The sequence below is a fragment of the Ruditapes philippinarum genome, unplaced genomic scaffold, assembly GCF_026571515.1.
Source record: "Ruditapes philippinarum isolate M1 unplaced genomic scaffold, ASM2657151v2 ctg246_1_1_1_1, whole genome shotgun sequence".
NCBI classification, from domain to species: Eukaryota; Metazoa; Mollusca; class Bivalvia; order Venerida; family Veneridae; genus Ruditapes; species Ruditapes philippinarum.
In genome coordinates, this window is record NW_026856135.1 from 31009 (window position 1) to 47047 (window position 16039).

The window sequence follows — 16039 nt, forward strand, 5'->3', positions numbered from 1 at the left end:
ACCAAGGGTTGTTACTTTCCTTGATGATTCCTGCACTAAGTTGTGGTTGGATTATCTTCTCTTCTTCCTCGCAAACGCTTTAGGTATCCGTCTTGGAGGTATTTTTATAGGTTTTGAGTTTCCCGTATGTATTGTATGTTTCACAACATTAGTTTGACCCAAATCACTCGGTCCTGTTGAAAATATTGCCTTAAATTCCTCTAACAGCCTGACTAACTTGACGTTTTGTTGTTGCGTAAAACTCCAGTGTCACCATTAAAAATGTCACCATCTTTAATTTCTTCTACAAACCCCAAAGTTAATTCCTTTCCAATGGTAACATTTTCCGGAGATGTGTTTATAATCCGAACTGGTATTGAATGTCCTTTTTTTATTCTGTCACCATTAAATATTGAATTTCCAATAATAATGTCCCTTTTAGTGGCACCTTCATGCACAGTGAACTTAACAAACTGACCTATTTTGAAGTTAACATTTGCACTTAAAGTCTCCCCGGGAATAACGCATTCAGATTTGTGTGGTAAACATATGTTCTCAGCACATGTAACTCTAACTGCTCTGAGCGGAACATTTTCAATAAGAGTTTCACACTTCTTTCCGGCAAGTTTCAAACCATTTTTATTTAAATTATAATCAAAATGATGCAAAAAGTCTAAGCCCAAGAGGCCATCCTCCCTGATTGCTGCTACCAGTATATCCCATTGAAAGCACTCTTTTCCTGTTTTTAGACCTATTGTGACTTTTCTGTCCACCTGTAAAAGTCCATTGTCAGCTACTTCAAGTCTTAAAGCCTCAACAGACGGTAGGATTTTGAAGTACAACACCAATTAAAACTAAGATGCAGAGGCAAATCTTAATGTGTGAAGGCTACTATTTCTTGATCTCGGAAACCTTATGTCTAGATGTAAGGGATAGGACATGTTCTATTTTGAAAATCTTGTCGTACAGATTTTTACAGACCTCCCACAATGACAAGTAATAGATAACCAAATTATCTCCTGATAATGGGTGTAATGAATGAAGTTCGAGAAAAATTAGGGCTAAAAGGTAAACAGAGTAGTAAGATGGTGTAAATATGATGTTGAAAAACTCTTCAGGAGACCCAAAGTTGTGTTATGTTCGAATCCCAAATTATTCCGAAAATGATTATGCCACGGTATTGAATTGTTCTCTAATTAGGGGAGGTGAGGTAGTTTGTAGGCGGCCAGATAGCTTAGTCAGTAGAGCCACAGTATTTTATTCCGAGGGTCCCAGGTTTGAGATTCGGTCAGGCTTCACATTAAAAAATATATATATTTTTTTATAAAATGGAGGTGTTTCAATCATTACTCATGGCGAAAGAAGTATTTAGTGAGTAAAGTATGTAAAGGATAATTGTAAAGGGATCCTTTTTAGGGGAAACCTCAGATGATTCTTACAGTGTAGAATTACCGTCTGAATCAGTTGAAACTGGCTTGCTAGTAGGTTTCACTTCTCGAATCGTAGACTTTTGGGTCCTTCATTCCAATGTGAAGGGATGCCTGCTGATCTTGTAGACCCTTAATAAAATGGCGAATGCTAATTGTCTCTCTAGTTACATCATCAGCTGTCGGGTATCTCTTTATCACTAATTTCCTTATGTCAGAAACATATTCGGCCAATTTTTCTTTCGACTGTAGCTTTCGGTTTTCAAGTTCAGCCAATATGAGGAACTTGTGCGTCTGTCTTTGTATCGACATTCAAGTGCTGCCATTAACTTCATGTATGATGACAGCGTGTCTGTAGTGATCTGGTTGAATGCATATTCTGCGGCCTCACATGTAAGGCTGCTTTGCAATCTGAAAAGGCGTTCCTCTTCACTCCATTTACAGGACTCAATCAGAGCCCTGAATGGCTTGGCAAAACTCTCCCAGTTGCCCTGTCCATCAAAGAGTACCTGGCGCGGCATTGGAATATCATGACCTTTCTTCTGCGTCATGGTGCCCTGAGCCATAGTCCTGTATAATTCATTAGCTCTAGTGAGGTTTCTTATTTCATTATCCTTTTCATTAGTAAGTTGATTTACTTGATCTTGATATTGTCTGAGCAAGATGATTTTTTCCTGCACAGACTCTTGGAATCCTCTTTCCTTTTCATCCTCACTGATTGTTAATTTACGCCGCACTTCATATATTTGTCTATTTGAGAACCCTCCTGGTCATCTGATTCAAGGGTTTGACAATTCTGGCTTTTTCCACCACTTTGCTTTTAAGGTGGCATTTTGTAACTAGAAATATGCCACAATGAATTACACCAAAATAGTAAGAATATTTGAAATTTAATTTTCAAATGGGCACACTAACCCGTTTTATATAAATCACTGATCGAACAGAATAGAACACTATTATTGAGAAAACTACTCACTAGAACTGCTCAACGAATTTTTACGAGATACATTTTCTTCAACTAATTCCCTCATACTGTTGTCTTTTGTTTCTAAGATTTTTTTTAAAGCACTCCAAATATTCCATAATTGAGAATTAAATATTAAATGTTCTTGATAAATTTTCTTGTTCTTGGTGTAACAAGATTATCGTTTTTCTCAAATCTTCAATGTCCACATTTGACATTTTAAAACAGCATAATTGATAATATTTTATCACACTTGATAATAACTAAATACATCCACTAAGTGCACTTATATTTTCTATCGGCATTCTGTTTCATTATAGTCACTTTTTCTTTTTTCTTTTTTACACAACTGCTTAAACAATATCTTAGATATTTTTTGTAATAAATGGTCGTCCCAGAATTATGTGCGGAAAAATATGGGATATTCGGATGAATGCGCTCTTTTGCTTTTCCCACTGGTTTTAAAAACACATTTTCAATATAACAATTTAACATTTGATCAGAAAGAAAACCGTTGGAGTTGTTTCGTTGAATAACCTGTTTCTTTAGTTGTGGGCCCAGCCTATTTATCTCTACGAATGAAATAACTTTTGTTTGAGACGACATTTTCAAATTTACAAATCAATCATCGTTAAAATGTGTTTGAAAACACTGGTCCCGTCAAAGATGTGTTGAAGTCCGTAAATCTAAAATCAAAAATCCTCTAAGTCGTAAATTTCAGAAATCTTTTCGGCCATCGACCCCGCCAAGCGAAAAGACGAAAATTAACAAGTTAAAATGGCGGGGGCGCGGAGCGGAAACACGCTAATTACAGGAATGTAATCGGCCTTACTGTGAGTCTGATAACCATATTGACCTGCCAAATAACGTGAAACGCGATGGTTGGAGAGTTGGAATGCGTGTACTAGATCTGGGTTTTTTGTTGGACAATTTGAAGTGTTGTTCTGTATGTAGGCTCGGACCAGTGCCTTTAACTAACAGAAGTGTTGTTGGTGAGCTTAGGAAAGGACTGAGTGGCTTTCTATACGTCAAGTGTCAGAATATAGACTGTGGAGAAGTCAATCGTGTACCTTACTGCAAAACTCACAGGGTCAAAAAGAGAGGCATGTCATGCTTTACAGCGAACACAAATCTCGGAATAGGTAAGCAGTCAGGAAGTTTGTTTGATTTCATTGTCTTTTATTATTTTATTGAATTAATGTATAACAGATAAACAACATGTATAGTATGCCTATGAGTGTTCATGCTGCGGTATGACTAAATACCAAATATGAATTCATATTCACGAATATGAATGGAAGTACCGAATATGAATATTATTTTCTTAAAATCACCTCTTATGGGATTATTTATTTCAACAGAGACTATAATAAATTCTAATCTTTTGGTTGTAAATTATTTACTGTGACCAAAAACTTACCCGAATAGGAAAATAGGTAGTCTAGGCCTCATGTTTTCATTATATCATTTTTGGAAAATATGGAACGAATATTAGGTCAGAAATGTCAAACTCAAATGTGCATCAATTTATGCTGCACTGAATTAAATCGCCTTTAGCTGAATACGGTATGTACCGGAAAATGGAAAATTACTTTTAGACCCTGTTGATATTTTAAAGGTTAACTCCCTTAACTTTAGTCACGCCATTGCTGTAAAATATCACACATGAATTGTGAATATATTGATATTGGATTTTTTGCAGCTATGATTGACAGTGTTGGTGGTGCAGGAAAAGTGAATAATCTGTTGTCAACACTTAATATCCAGCCAATACACAGGAAAAATCTTAAACACATTGAAAGGAGGCCAGGCAGTTTCGTCGAAGATGTTGCTGAAAATTCAATAAGAAGTGCAGCAAAGGATGCATTTAATAAAGAAATGAGGTGAGAATTCAGTTTCAATTCAAATTTGCTGATTGGTATACACTATATATCATCATTTTTATCTTCAACTCCAATAATATTTCAGCATGTTTTATAATGAAATAAATACAATGTATGTTGTTGATTTTCATTAAGAGCATGTGAATCTTACACTAGTAACCAGGGCAGATGGGAATTCCCAGTCTGACATGCAAGGAGATATTGTATATTTACCAAGGAATAAATGAAAGTTACACATTCAATATTATTTTCCTTTTATAGTGATATTGCTAATGAAGAAACAGAAGAGGCAGCTAAACATATGGAAGGACTTATAGATGACCTTGGAGTTTGTCCAATGCCTGATGCATCACCATCATTAAAGTAAGTTTCTATGTTGTATTTAAGTGCAACATACATTGATTTAGTTGTACATGATGAATAGTATAAAAAAATCTGGAAAAGAGAGATATCTCGGAAGAACCGAAAAACAGCAAAATTATATGAAAGTTGCAAACTCTGTTTGATTGAGTCTGTTTGTAAGAGATTATGAAATGTTCAGTATTAATGAAACTTGCGCTTTCTAGCACCAGCTTGAGCATTATCCAGTTTTCTACTGATATCCATATTTATAAACTGAAAGTCTGATTTGAATTGTTACCTTTTCTGAAAAGCCTTTTTTCCATTAATTTTGGCTGTTTGCATAATAAAATTTATTTTTTGTTGAATTATTTATAATACCTATTTTGATTTTAGAGCAGTTAAATTTTTTTTTGTACAATTTTGCCATCATGTGTTTTTCATGTAATTAATTTTATTAAGCATTTAGGTAAATTTCTTCTGATACTTTTTAGAGAGAGAATACAACCTACTACTGTGGATTTTGACTCTCCTGCTTCGGAAACTCCAGCAAAACATTATAAAAGAAAATTCCGTACAAGAAATGCTAGTGATGTTGAACTGAAGGCTAAGAAGAAGCTAATGCCCAAATTTCCATGCAAGCGGCGATATGGAATGTCCTGTGCAGTGGATACTGCATGGCAGAAACGTAGATTTGACAGTCAAACAGGTAACTTAATGTGTACAGCTGTAAATACTTAGTAACTGATACATTCTTTATCATGAAAAACAGCGTTTTTTTCACTACTTTGGGAATGGTGCTGGTACCAGGCTGATTGGGGAAAAATGCGCTATTTTTACTTAAATTGGGAAATTTTTTTATGCATTTTTTTCAGCTACAAGTAAGATAAGTCATCATGAATAAAGAAAAAAAAACACTGAAATATAATAATTAATAACAGAAATATAATTCTAATTAAAAGGTATCTTAGCTCTTGAGAGACATAATTATTTGAAATCATCATTGTAGAGAACATAGACGTTTAGCCGTTATTATAATCATGTATAGCTTAGTTTTCTGAGTAAAAAGGATTTTCAGAACAACTTATTTATTAGTGCCAACAAACATTTTGTTGTTTCAGCCCATACTTTTTTCATGAGCAAGTCTCGTTATGGGAAGAAAATTGTGAAGGGTATAGTTAGTCATAGGCAGTGTTCAACGTGCACATGGTGGAGACGAAACAGACCAGGGAAGAAAGTCCGAGAACACAGATGTGTACGTAATCATACCGGAAGCGCGAGGCTGATGGAGAGCACAAGTGGGGAAAAGGGAGTCTTAGAGCTTGCTAATGAAGGTACACCTGTAGAATACATTGAAGGGGATGGAGATACAACTCTTCTAGCAAGACTTAAAAATAATCAGAACATTTCATTGAAGAAAAGATTTGATAAAAACCATATAATGAAAAACATTGGCAAAAGTTTGTATTCTTTACAGTCTCAAAAAGGTGTGAAATTAAGTAAAAACACAATAATTCGTTTACAGAAATGCATTTCATATGCTTTGTCAAAAAATAGTGGTAATGAGGTTGCTCTTCAAGAAAATTTATGTGCTATAGTTCCACATAACTTTGGTGACCATCAGTTGTGCAAAGCCAGCTTTTGTGGACAGTTGAGAACCCCTGATGAAAAGTATGTTCACCGTTCTTTACCGTATAAAACAAATTTAACTGGAGAAGTTTTGCGTGAAAAGCTTGATGAAATAATGAAGCCAATAATACTCAAAGCTAGTCAGTTTGCTGATCTTGGCTCCAGCCAGCAGTGTGAACATGCTAATCGAGAAGTCACTCTCCGAGCACCAAAGAATATTTATTATGGTGGCACAGAGGCATTAGATTTTCGAGTCAAGGCAACAGCTGCCTTCATCAATGAAGGGAGACATTATATTTCTAAGGTACATTTCTTTCAATACAGATTTTCTCGTTATTTTTGAGTTCTGTTGAGTTATCTTTTAAGTTTTTAAGTTGAGTTGCCTAGGTGAATGATCCAATATATATAACACAAACAAGGCAATTTTCTTTTTTATGAAGTTTGATAAGTTAAAATGTGGAATTAAATTTTGCGGACACCCATATTAGATAACAATCTGTCTTTAACAGCCGCATTTCTTGTTTTTGTAAGTTTGTCTGCTCTAGAACAAGACAAGTGTGTTGGAATGATATTGCAAATGTTTTCCAGTGCTTTGAATGAACACAGACATCATCAAAAATGTTATAATATTACACTTCTTTTTTTTGAAGTTCTTTTTTAGTGTGTTTGTACATAAATCAAACAGTTAAAATATGTATTATGCATTCAACTTGATGTCTTCTGAGACTTCATTCTGGATTTTTTTATTTGTTTTCCTTGTTCATGTTTTTTTTATTGTTCTATTTTTATTTGAAATTATTGTTTTTTGTTTGTTTGTTTTTGTTTTTTTTTAAAGCTCTTTGTTGAGAGCTTTTATAATTACTGTTTGTTCATTACAGTTTTCTGGTTCTTGTTCTATGCACAGTTTATAGACATATTCCAATGTCACTTCACAGTCCAATCTTGATACTACACGTTTGGTGTCTTTCCACTGGGTAATTATATATAAATAGTGTTCTATAATCTATATTATCTGTACTCCCAGCTGCTGTTATCTTAAGAAGTTATGTTAATTATTTTTTCTTGAATATATCTACAAATTAATTTCAAGTTGCATTGATTATATATGCAAATAACCACTCATATACGACCTTATAACCTGTCAAAAATCTTTATAAATAATAAAACGTTGACTAAGAGATGTATGTAACAAATATAATATAGTTCCGAATATTATATAGTTCCGTGGTTGACTTTGTTTATTTATGAAAATTCTTTTCCATGTATAGTACATATTCTTCTCTTTATCAAACAGGTGAAAACTGTTGCTGGTATTTCCCCTGGTAAGCATACTATAGATTATGCTGACAAATGTCAGAAAAAAAGACAACATAGTCAAGAAGTGACACAGTTGCCATCGACAAAAAAGGCGCCTTATTTTGAAACAAGAGTGAGCGGTTACCCACCAGGCACATGAAACACTGGAAGGAGTCTCATATCAATCTGGTAAATATATTTGCCCTCACATGATAATTAATATTGAATGGCTACTGGATGTTCGGAAAATTTAACATATTCCTTCCATGAATTTCAGACTGTAAATTGAGGTCTTGCTTGATAAACTTGAAATAAATTGAGTGTTGTTGTGACCAAAGTAATTATTACACTCTCTGTTCTTTTCATTTATGTGTATTTACTGTTTGCTGATAGGCATTGGTCATGATGAAGAGGTGGATATTGAAAGACTACCTGATCCTATTCCACGTGGTGTATTCAAGCAAGTTATACCACATGGACCACCGACTTACATTGTAGCTGATCTGGAAACCACTGGTCTAAGAAAGTGACTTTCTTTCAACCTATAAATTTAGCAAATCAGATGGAGCACAGGTCTCTAGATCAACCTTCTAGTTCTTTGGTATTTGTTATGTTTTAAAAAAATACATGAAGTATTGTGAACTTGGATAGAAAACTGATCTTATTTGTTTTATTCAATGGTTATTGTTACCTTTGAACATAATTTTTATAGTAAATTACGATCATTTATTTTTCAGTAAGGGGAGATCAAATTCCGCACATCACCCAGGTAGCTGCTGTTGAAATGTCAACTGGTTCTACATTCAACAAGTATGTTATCCCAAAAATTCCTATCACATCAGCTGCAGAGAATGTTACCAAAATTATTATGGTTAATGAAAAGGTGATGGCAGTGGATGGTGTGACAGTGGAGCCAGTTCCGTTACATGTAGCATTGAAAAAATTTCTTTCATGGCTTGAATCGTTTGACAATATTTACATTATTGCCCATAATGGAAGGCGATTTGACTTTATAGTATTGACAGCAGCATATAAAGTTTGTGGATTGCTACCAAATTTCTTGTCAGCTATCACAGGGTTAGTAGATTCTTTACCTGTGTTCAAACATGTGTATCCAAATAGAACTTCATACAAACAAGAGGATCAAGCCCGTGATCTTTTGTGCAAGGGCTACAATGCACATAATGCAGAAGCTGACGTAAAATGTTTATCGGAGCTTGTGTCCCTGATGGTGTCAACGCAAAATGATTGTATGATTGTAAAAAGTTTTCCACCGATTGATATTAAATACAATATGGACTGTAATAAAGAAAAAAAGAAAAAATTTCCAACTCTCGAAGTACTTATTGCAGCTGGGGTGATGAAGAATGCAACTGCTGACAATATTGCAAGTTCCGGTCTGAACTTTGAACACTTAAAAACAATATTCAGGAGAAAAGGAGAAGATGGACTGTTAAATGTTTTTACTGCGAAAAATAGTGAAGGCCAACCTCGAGTAACCAACGCAAAGAGGACTCTAGAGTCTGTGGTGCCTAAACTTGCAGCTTACTTTGAAAAAAAATGTTAAAGCTCATTTTGTATGTGCAGTATTTTCTAAAGGGTAATATGGTAAACACATAATGTGTTACACTTATGTATTATGATTGTATATTACAGACATGTTATACATACTTTTGGATTGTGTAATGTATTTGCAAGTATTATTTTTATTTTTCATGTTTGGTGTACTCAATCTAAATAAATTTGGAAAACATGTTTATCAAAACTAGACTATATATGAGTTATTTACTACAACACTTTCATAACATTGATGGCATTATTTGTTAAATGTCAGACCTGATTTTTTGTATGGATGGAATATGACTAAATGTTATTTTTAAAAATAGTGAAATGTTAGTGGGTGGGATATAGGCTCATATTGTTCAATTTTTTAGTGTTATTAATACTATTTTGAGCCTTGAAAAGCAGTTTTTTCACAATAGTTTAGCTAAAACATTTGGTATTAAATGTATTACTATTTTGAAACATTAATTTATGATGGAAGCAATCTAGTTATGTTTAAATTTTGATTTTTTGCTACATAAACAAATTTATTCAGATTTTTCATGTGTCGACCAGTGAGCGACAATAAATTTGAAAACTTTTTTTTTTCAAAACTAGACGGTAAATCTTTTTGTAATTTGGTACAAAGCTTTTATACATATTGATATCAATTTCTGGTAAATTTCAGGTCTGTCACTTTATTAATTTTTATGTCGATTTTTTAAAAACGTTCATAGTTTTCTGAGAGTGGTAAAAGCTGGGGTGGGTGGGGTAATGATTTTTTTTTTTTTTCAAATATGTTGAATGAAATCAATATTTATGAAGTATTGTATTGTTAAGCAATATATTCTGTATGACATTAGGCCAGTATGAATGAAATTTTCTTTCAGTTTCAATAAAGAAGAATTTTTATTTATTTACTGTTGGTTTGATTTTTGAAGGTTATGGGTGGGGGTACAAAAATAACAATTACTACCTTAATAAACGGTGAAAGTTTTTATTATTTCATGTGTAAGTGTCTTACCTGATATTGAAAAGAACTAGCATGAAATTTTTTCAAATTGCAATATTGACCATTATGGGGCTCAGACCTTAAACCACAACGTTTTTCAAGTTCCTCAATAATCAGGGCAGACATCGCCTCAGAATTTGCAGACAGGCCAAAAAGTGAGTTTCAATACTGTTAGTGTCTTGGCATAAAAACTGTATGAAGGTAACAAGATTTTCCGTAACTGATACGTCGGAAATTTTATCTGTAATTAATCCAAAGACTGATGCTGCTCTCGTCTTTGACAATACTTAACTCTTCGTAGTTTGACCCAGAGTCAAAACTTTTTCACGTTTAGCTCACCTGGATCTGTGTTCAAAGTATTTTAGACTGTCAACATAATATACCTTTTCTTTATGATTAAAGAAAGGAACAAACTGTCTGTTTGCAATAAACGCTATGATCAGGCAATGTGCACTACTGAATGCATGTTCTCAAATCTCATTTTGAGACTGTTTTTGTATTTCTTTATGGAAATAATATATACTTTTGAAGCATTTAATTTTCAAGTGCTGTAGAATGAAGTTTATTCCTGCTATTGGTACTAATGGCATCTCCTGTTAAACGAACACTTGGAGTTGCTGCAAAAGACCTCTTTTTGTTCTGAGGAATCGTAGTATCATGTGTACGGCACACAATACAGAACATATCCTCTTGTTCCACGTAACAAAGCCACCAATTTTCTTTACTCAGCCAATTATGCTTAAATGTTTTTTTGCGTAAATCTTTGCTGTTCATGCAAACAGATACTAGTACAATAGGTGCACTTACACAGAAATGCATTGTGAACTGATTTTGAGGGTTCAAAAAAATGTCGATACTCTAAACAAAATTATTCCTTTTACAACCGCTGATATTTCAAATCAAAGAATTTTATATTAATAAATTGGCAATATTTACTAAAATGTCAACTAAATATTTGTCTGGCACTGAAAAATACGGGTACTGATTTGGTATTGGAACTGCTGGCATGGCAGTAGACATCTCAAGTTTTATAAAATAAATACACAGTATCTAGATTATTTTGTCACAGAGCTCAAGATAATTTTTTGGCTTATGAGTGTTTACCCCTCAAAATTAAGAATAAAAACCAAGTTTAACTACCTGAGTGATTTTGTAACCAGTTAATTTTGTTCTTTTAGTGTTTTGCACCTAAACATTATTTATGTACAATTAACAATGTGATAATCAATTGTTTCAACCTCAAGTAGCAAAAATAATAAAAGTTAATAATACATGGTTTTTAGTTCATATTATGCATAACTTTCATGTTAGGAAATTCCAAATGAATATTTTGCATTTCATGTTATGTAAAATTCCAAATTTGAGTCAAACCAATTGATTTTTTTCCAATCTGTATGTTACACGTAACCGGTACCTTAAACTAAGGCAAAAACTCCCTTCTTTACTTCCTGCTACTTTCATTTTTAACCTGCGTTGACAACAGAATATTTACTTCTCAATGCAATAAAATAGAAATGTATTGTATATTTATGCTTAAAAGATCGCCTATTTAAAAATCAAAAGTTTATACTTCAGTCCTTCATGCCTGTGTATTGACATACATGAATATTTTTATTTTGTTCAGCATAACTTTGACACATGAGCTCTGAAAGCGATGCTTATTTCAGATTTTCTGTGCGTACATGTATTTCACGCTAATACGCATGTTAACTTGAGCTCTGTTTGTATTTCTACACAATGGCCATATTATTTGCAAATGATAATAAGGAAGTTAAGTCAAAATAATTTGATAAAATTTTCAACGTCAATCTTTTCAAGTTTTTCTTGTAAATAAAGTTCTGAATCCTCCCAAAAGAGGAGATTATAAGAATCTTACACCGGCTGCCGGTACAGACCGGAATATCTAGCTCGATGGTAACTGTTTACGGCCGTAACAAGGCTCTGCTGAGTTTTCCCTAAACAGGTACCCGAGAGCTAGATATTCTCTTCAATACCGACAACCAGTGTTTGTTTCTTTCATCTTGCATATTAAATGTTATTTGTTTTCGGAACAGAAATTACGAAAAACTGATATTTTCAGTACTCTGTTAATTTTATAATAGTAGCGTATGAACTTAAAACTTTATTTATAACGTTAAAATGACGTCATCCTTTGAACGATATTCATTCATAAAAGGCGTATGACAATGATGTCATTTAAAGCATGCGATTTGTCTTACATGGGAGTGTAAGTTAGGGTATTCTAGCACTACACAAACGGTAGACAATCCTGTCTGATATGCAAGAAATAACCTCCCTAAAAGTAAGCTATTGGCATAATCGTGAAAATAATGTAAATAGCAATTATAAAAGTAAATGATTTTACATTTTTAGTACATATCTGTAATTATTTCTAACATTTCACATTGAATACTTTTTTATATAGTCTGAGACACAATGCTTTTCTGCATAAATATAGACAGAGGACATTCGAGTTTTTTATTTGTCCCAGTATAGGATTTATTTTCCTCAAGTGGTTTGAAAATAAATATCTCATTTGTGGTGGTGTCCACGAGATTGATGATTTCTATACCACAAGATGAATATTTATCCTATATTTACAAAATAAACTTGAATGTTCTGTTTACTATATACTTTTATCACAAAAACTGCGGCCCAGGAGTGTAAAAAAGCCATTTATTATAAACGATATTACACTAGTAGTATTATAACACGGTGGCGTGACATCATTGCGCTATATATATACATTGCGTTAAAGCACCCTAATGTTAGCGTTACACTGTAGGTGCATCATCGAAAATGACTCTTTTCAACAGATTACTGTTGTTTATTTATATATGTAATGAATAGAATATTATATTCATGTAGATTCAATATTAAATTTATTAAACTCGTTAAATAAAACAATATAATGCTCGCCAGAGATTCACATAATATGATTTAATTCAACTCGTTCAATAAATTGAGTATAACGTCTACACTCATTCAATATCCTTTATTTTATTTTTTGACATTACAATTTGAAAGAAATACCCTTAAATTTTGGCCGAATTTGAAAGAACGTAGTCTGGCAAGTAACCATTAAAAATGCAGAATATATGCAATTAAATAACTAGTGTTGTTCTGAATTTAGGCAACAAATGTAGCAATTAGACATGTGAATGCTGCAACATGATGATAAGGAAGAAAACAAATCAGGCACATTTTAGCATAATAGGTAAGACAGGATGTATATTTTTTATTTTTTAAAATTGAATTTATATATCCCGATCGCCAATACACAAACTTTAAGGGAAAATCTTTCAAAATACATATTCATATTTTTTATTCTTGTGATAAAGGTTTTTTTTCCATTGTAATTCTTATTGTCTCCTTTGTTGTTTTGATAATGCTTTCGATTTTACTGTTCTTGCTGACTTCCTTTCCGTTAATCATAACACTTATGTCTATCTGTATGTCATCTCTGGTCTTATTCGCAATGAGATCTTTGATGAAAAAAGGAATCCTATTAAGTATATTTTCTGTTGATATGTTCTCATCTGAAAAAGTATTTTTACCTTTAATAGTGAAATCAGAAAAATGATGATCGGACGTTATCGTCTGCTGTATGCTTAGGTTATATTTACACTTATACTTTTTATCTGCTGTATGCTTAGGCTATATTTACACTTACGTAATGGATAAACTATTGAAAAACTGTTATTACTTATTCTTTTTATCATTGATAAATACTATTGCGTTTGTGTCTGTTAAATTACAAATATTTCAGGTGATGAAAGTTTAAGATATCAAAGGTTTTCATTCAGTTTAGATCATTATACTCTTATTCCACTTTGTGCATTATTATAGCAAATACACTTTTATATTCATACTATTTTCATTTGACAAGTTTAATTATAAATTTATTTAATTTTACCGTAAATTGACTACAAATCTCATAACGTATTATTTAACTCAAGTGACTGCCTGAAATGCAATGTATTATTTTATACAATAAATTCAATTTTCAGTATTTATGTAATTTTAATCCTAACTTTTGTTAATCATGACCAGTTGCAGTTTTCAAGTTTTGTATAAGTTATGTTTACACTGAATCTTTTCTTAGTTATCTTAATCAACACTATGATAAAGATAGCAAAGGTTAAAAGATGTATTTGTATTAGTTTACATCGTTGCTTTTTTTCATACTTGGTCTTGCAATTTCAATTTACATAGATGTGACTTCTTAAAGCAAACTACATTAATGATTTTGTGTGTGTGTGCGTGCGTGCGTGCGTGTGTACGTGCCTGTGTGTGTGTGTTTGCATTTTAGTACTTGTTGACGATTATGTATAAGTAAATACTGTTGCTTTTTTACTCAAAAATGAGATAATGAAATTGGTAATTTTAAATTTCTAAATACCTTTCAAAGTCTAGTATTTAGTTAAAACTTCGTTGAAATTAATGTATGTTATCCAAGAACAACATTTCTTCCTTTAAATTATTCTTACCACATCATGCTTTCCTTTTTTGTATCTTTTTCTCTCTTTATCTCTTATTTATATATGCGGATTTTTTTAAATAACTATTTTGTAGATTACTTCATGTCAATACCCGGATGTGCATTTAAATATAGTTTTCCTCTAGTGTTGATATTCTTTCTCCTTTTTCTCAGTCTTGTATCGGGAATAACGTAATGTTTACTGAAAACAAAAAACAACTATACACTAGAAAACTCCATCTTAAGATTGATTCAAAACAAGCAACTAGTATCTCCATTTGCATGACATGCCATCCTCAAATTTGTTCAAAAATTTATAAGAGATACTAAAAGATTGTAATATGTAATATACTAGTTGTCATCACACAAGTTTTTTTCCCATAAATGATGTTCGTACCAAAACGACAAATGAAACATCCGCAAACTCCTCTTTTCTCCATCTTTCTCTTTATTATTTTCTTTCAATTGCATACATGTATTTGTATTTTTTTATTCTTTCTTCGTTTCTTTTTCTTTATAGGGTTTAATTAAAATTATGATAAGCCATGTATTATGTAAACATATTGCTTTTGTTAAAGGAGAGGACTACTATGAGCTATTGTAGCTCTCGGTCCAATTCCTTTCTGCTTAAATTGTAAATTATTAACATGTATATATTATCTGAATAAAAATATGTTTAAACCAAATCAGAAAAATAAAAATTAATTAATTAAAGAACTTTAAAAACAATGTGAGAATTCTTCTCTAAGAAAATGATACATTCTTTATCAATTACATGTATAATTACTTTTTAGAATGTCCGTCATCCGTCGTGTGTCGTCCGTCCACACTTGTTGGTAAACGCTGTAGCGTTCACATTTTTGCCTTAATCATTATCAAACTTATCTATGTAAATGCTCCTATGTCACCTCGGATGAAAAACTAGGTCACCGGAGCTTAAAATTGAAAAATCATGTTAACTCTCTAGCGGATCCAGTTTTGATCTGAAATTGGTCTGAACGTTTGAATATGGGTCACCAGTGCTGAAAAAACTCGTTCACACCGACATTATATGGAAAAACCTTGTTAACATTCTAGTGGTTACATTTTTAAGAAAGTTGTCATCAAACTTAGTCAATTTGCTTGACTATGTAATTCCTATTATGAGTTTGTACATTTTTGACTTTACTGTCATGAAACTTGGTAAGATGCATGTCAAGGTTAGGTAGCACACCACAGTAATGTAAGCCCCAGCTTAGAATGGCAAGGGATTTCTTGAATATAGTGGCTATTCAGGATTTAAATGACTGGTTGTCTTTTAAAATGCATTTTCAGACTGAATTTTGTTTTTGTGACATCTAATATGATCACTGGCAAATTCGAAAACATGGCCAGAAATCACATGCTGTTGATTATAGAAGTCAAGGCTGAATGTTTTTGTAAACATTCCTTTTCATCAGCATGTACGGTAATAACAAAAAAGGTCATTTTGCCGGGGGGTACAAACTT

General features: G+C 32.6%; 2 protein-coding genes across 2 annotated transcripts; both read left to right on the plus strand.

The window, feature by feature from the left end:
* The first annotated feature begins 2261 nt into the window (after positions 1 to 2261).
* Positions 2262 to 7166, plus strand: LOC132745513 (uncharacterized). The gene is made up of 7 exons (XM_060734464.1): positions 2262 to 2279; positions 3185 to 3512; positions 4073 to 4253; positions 4515 to 4616; positions 5087 to 5301; positions 5714 to 6525; positions 7100 to 7166. Exons 1-7 carry the CDS (start codon positions 2262 to 2264, stop codon positions 7130 to 7132), a joined length of 1689 nt encoding a protein of 562 aa, XP_060590447.1. The 3' UTR covers positions 7133 to 7166.
* Positions 7167 to 8263: 1097 nt separating this feature from the next.
* LOC132745521 (uncharacterized) lies at positions 8264 to 9128 on the plus strand. Its single transcript, XM_060734470.1, has one exon. It carries the CDS (start codon positions 8302 to 8304, stop codon positions 9082 to 9084), a length of 783 nt encoding a protein of 260 aa, XP_060590453.1. The 5' UTR covers positions 8264 to 8301; the 3' UTR covers positions 9085 to 9128.
* Positions 9129 to 16039: the final 6911 nt, after the last annotated feature.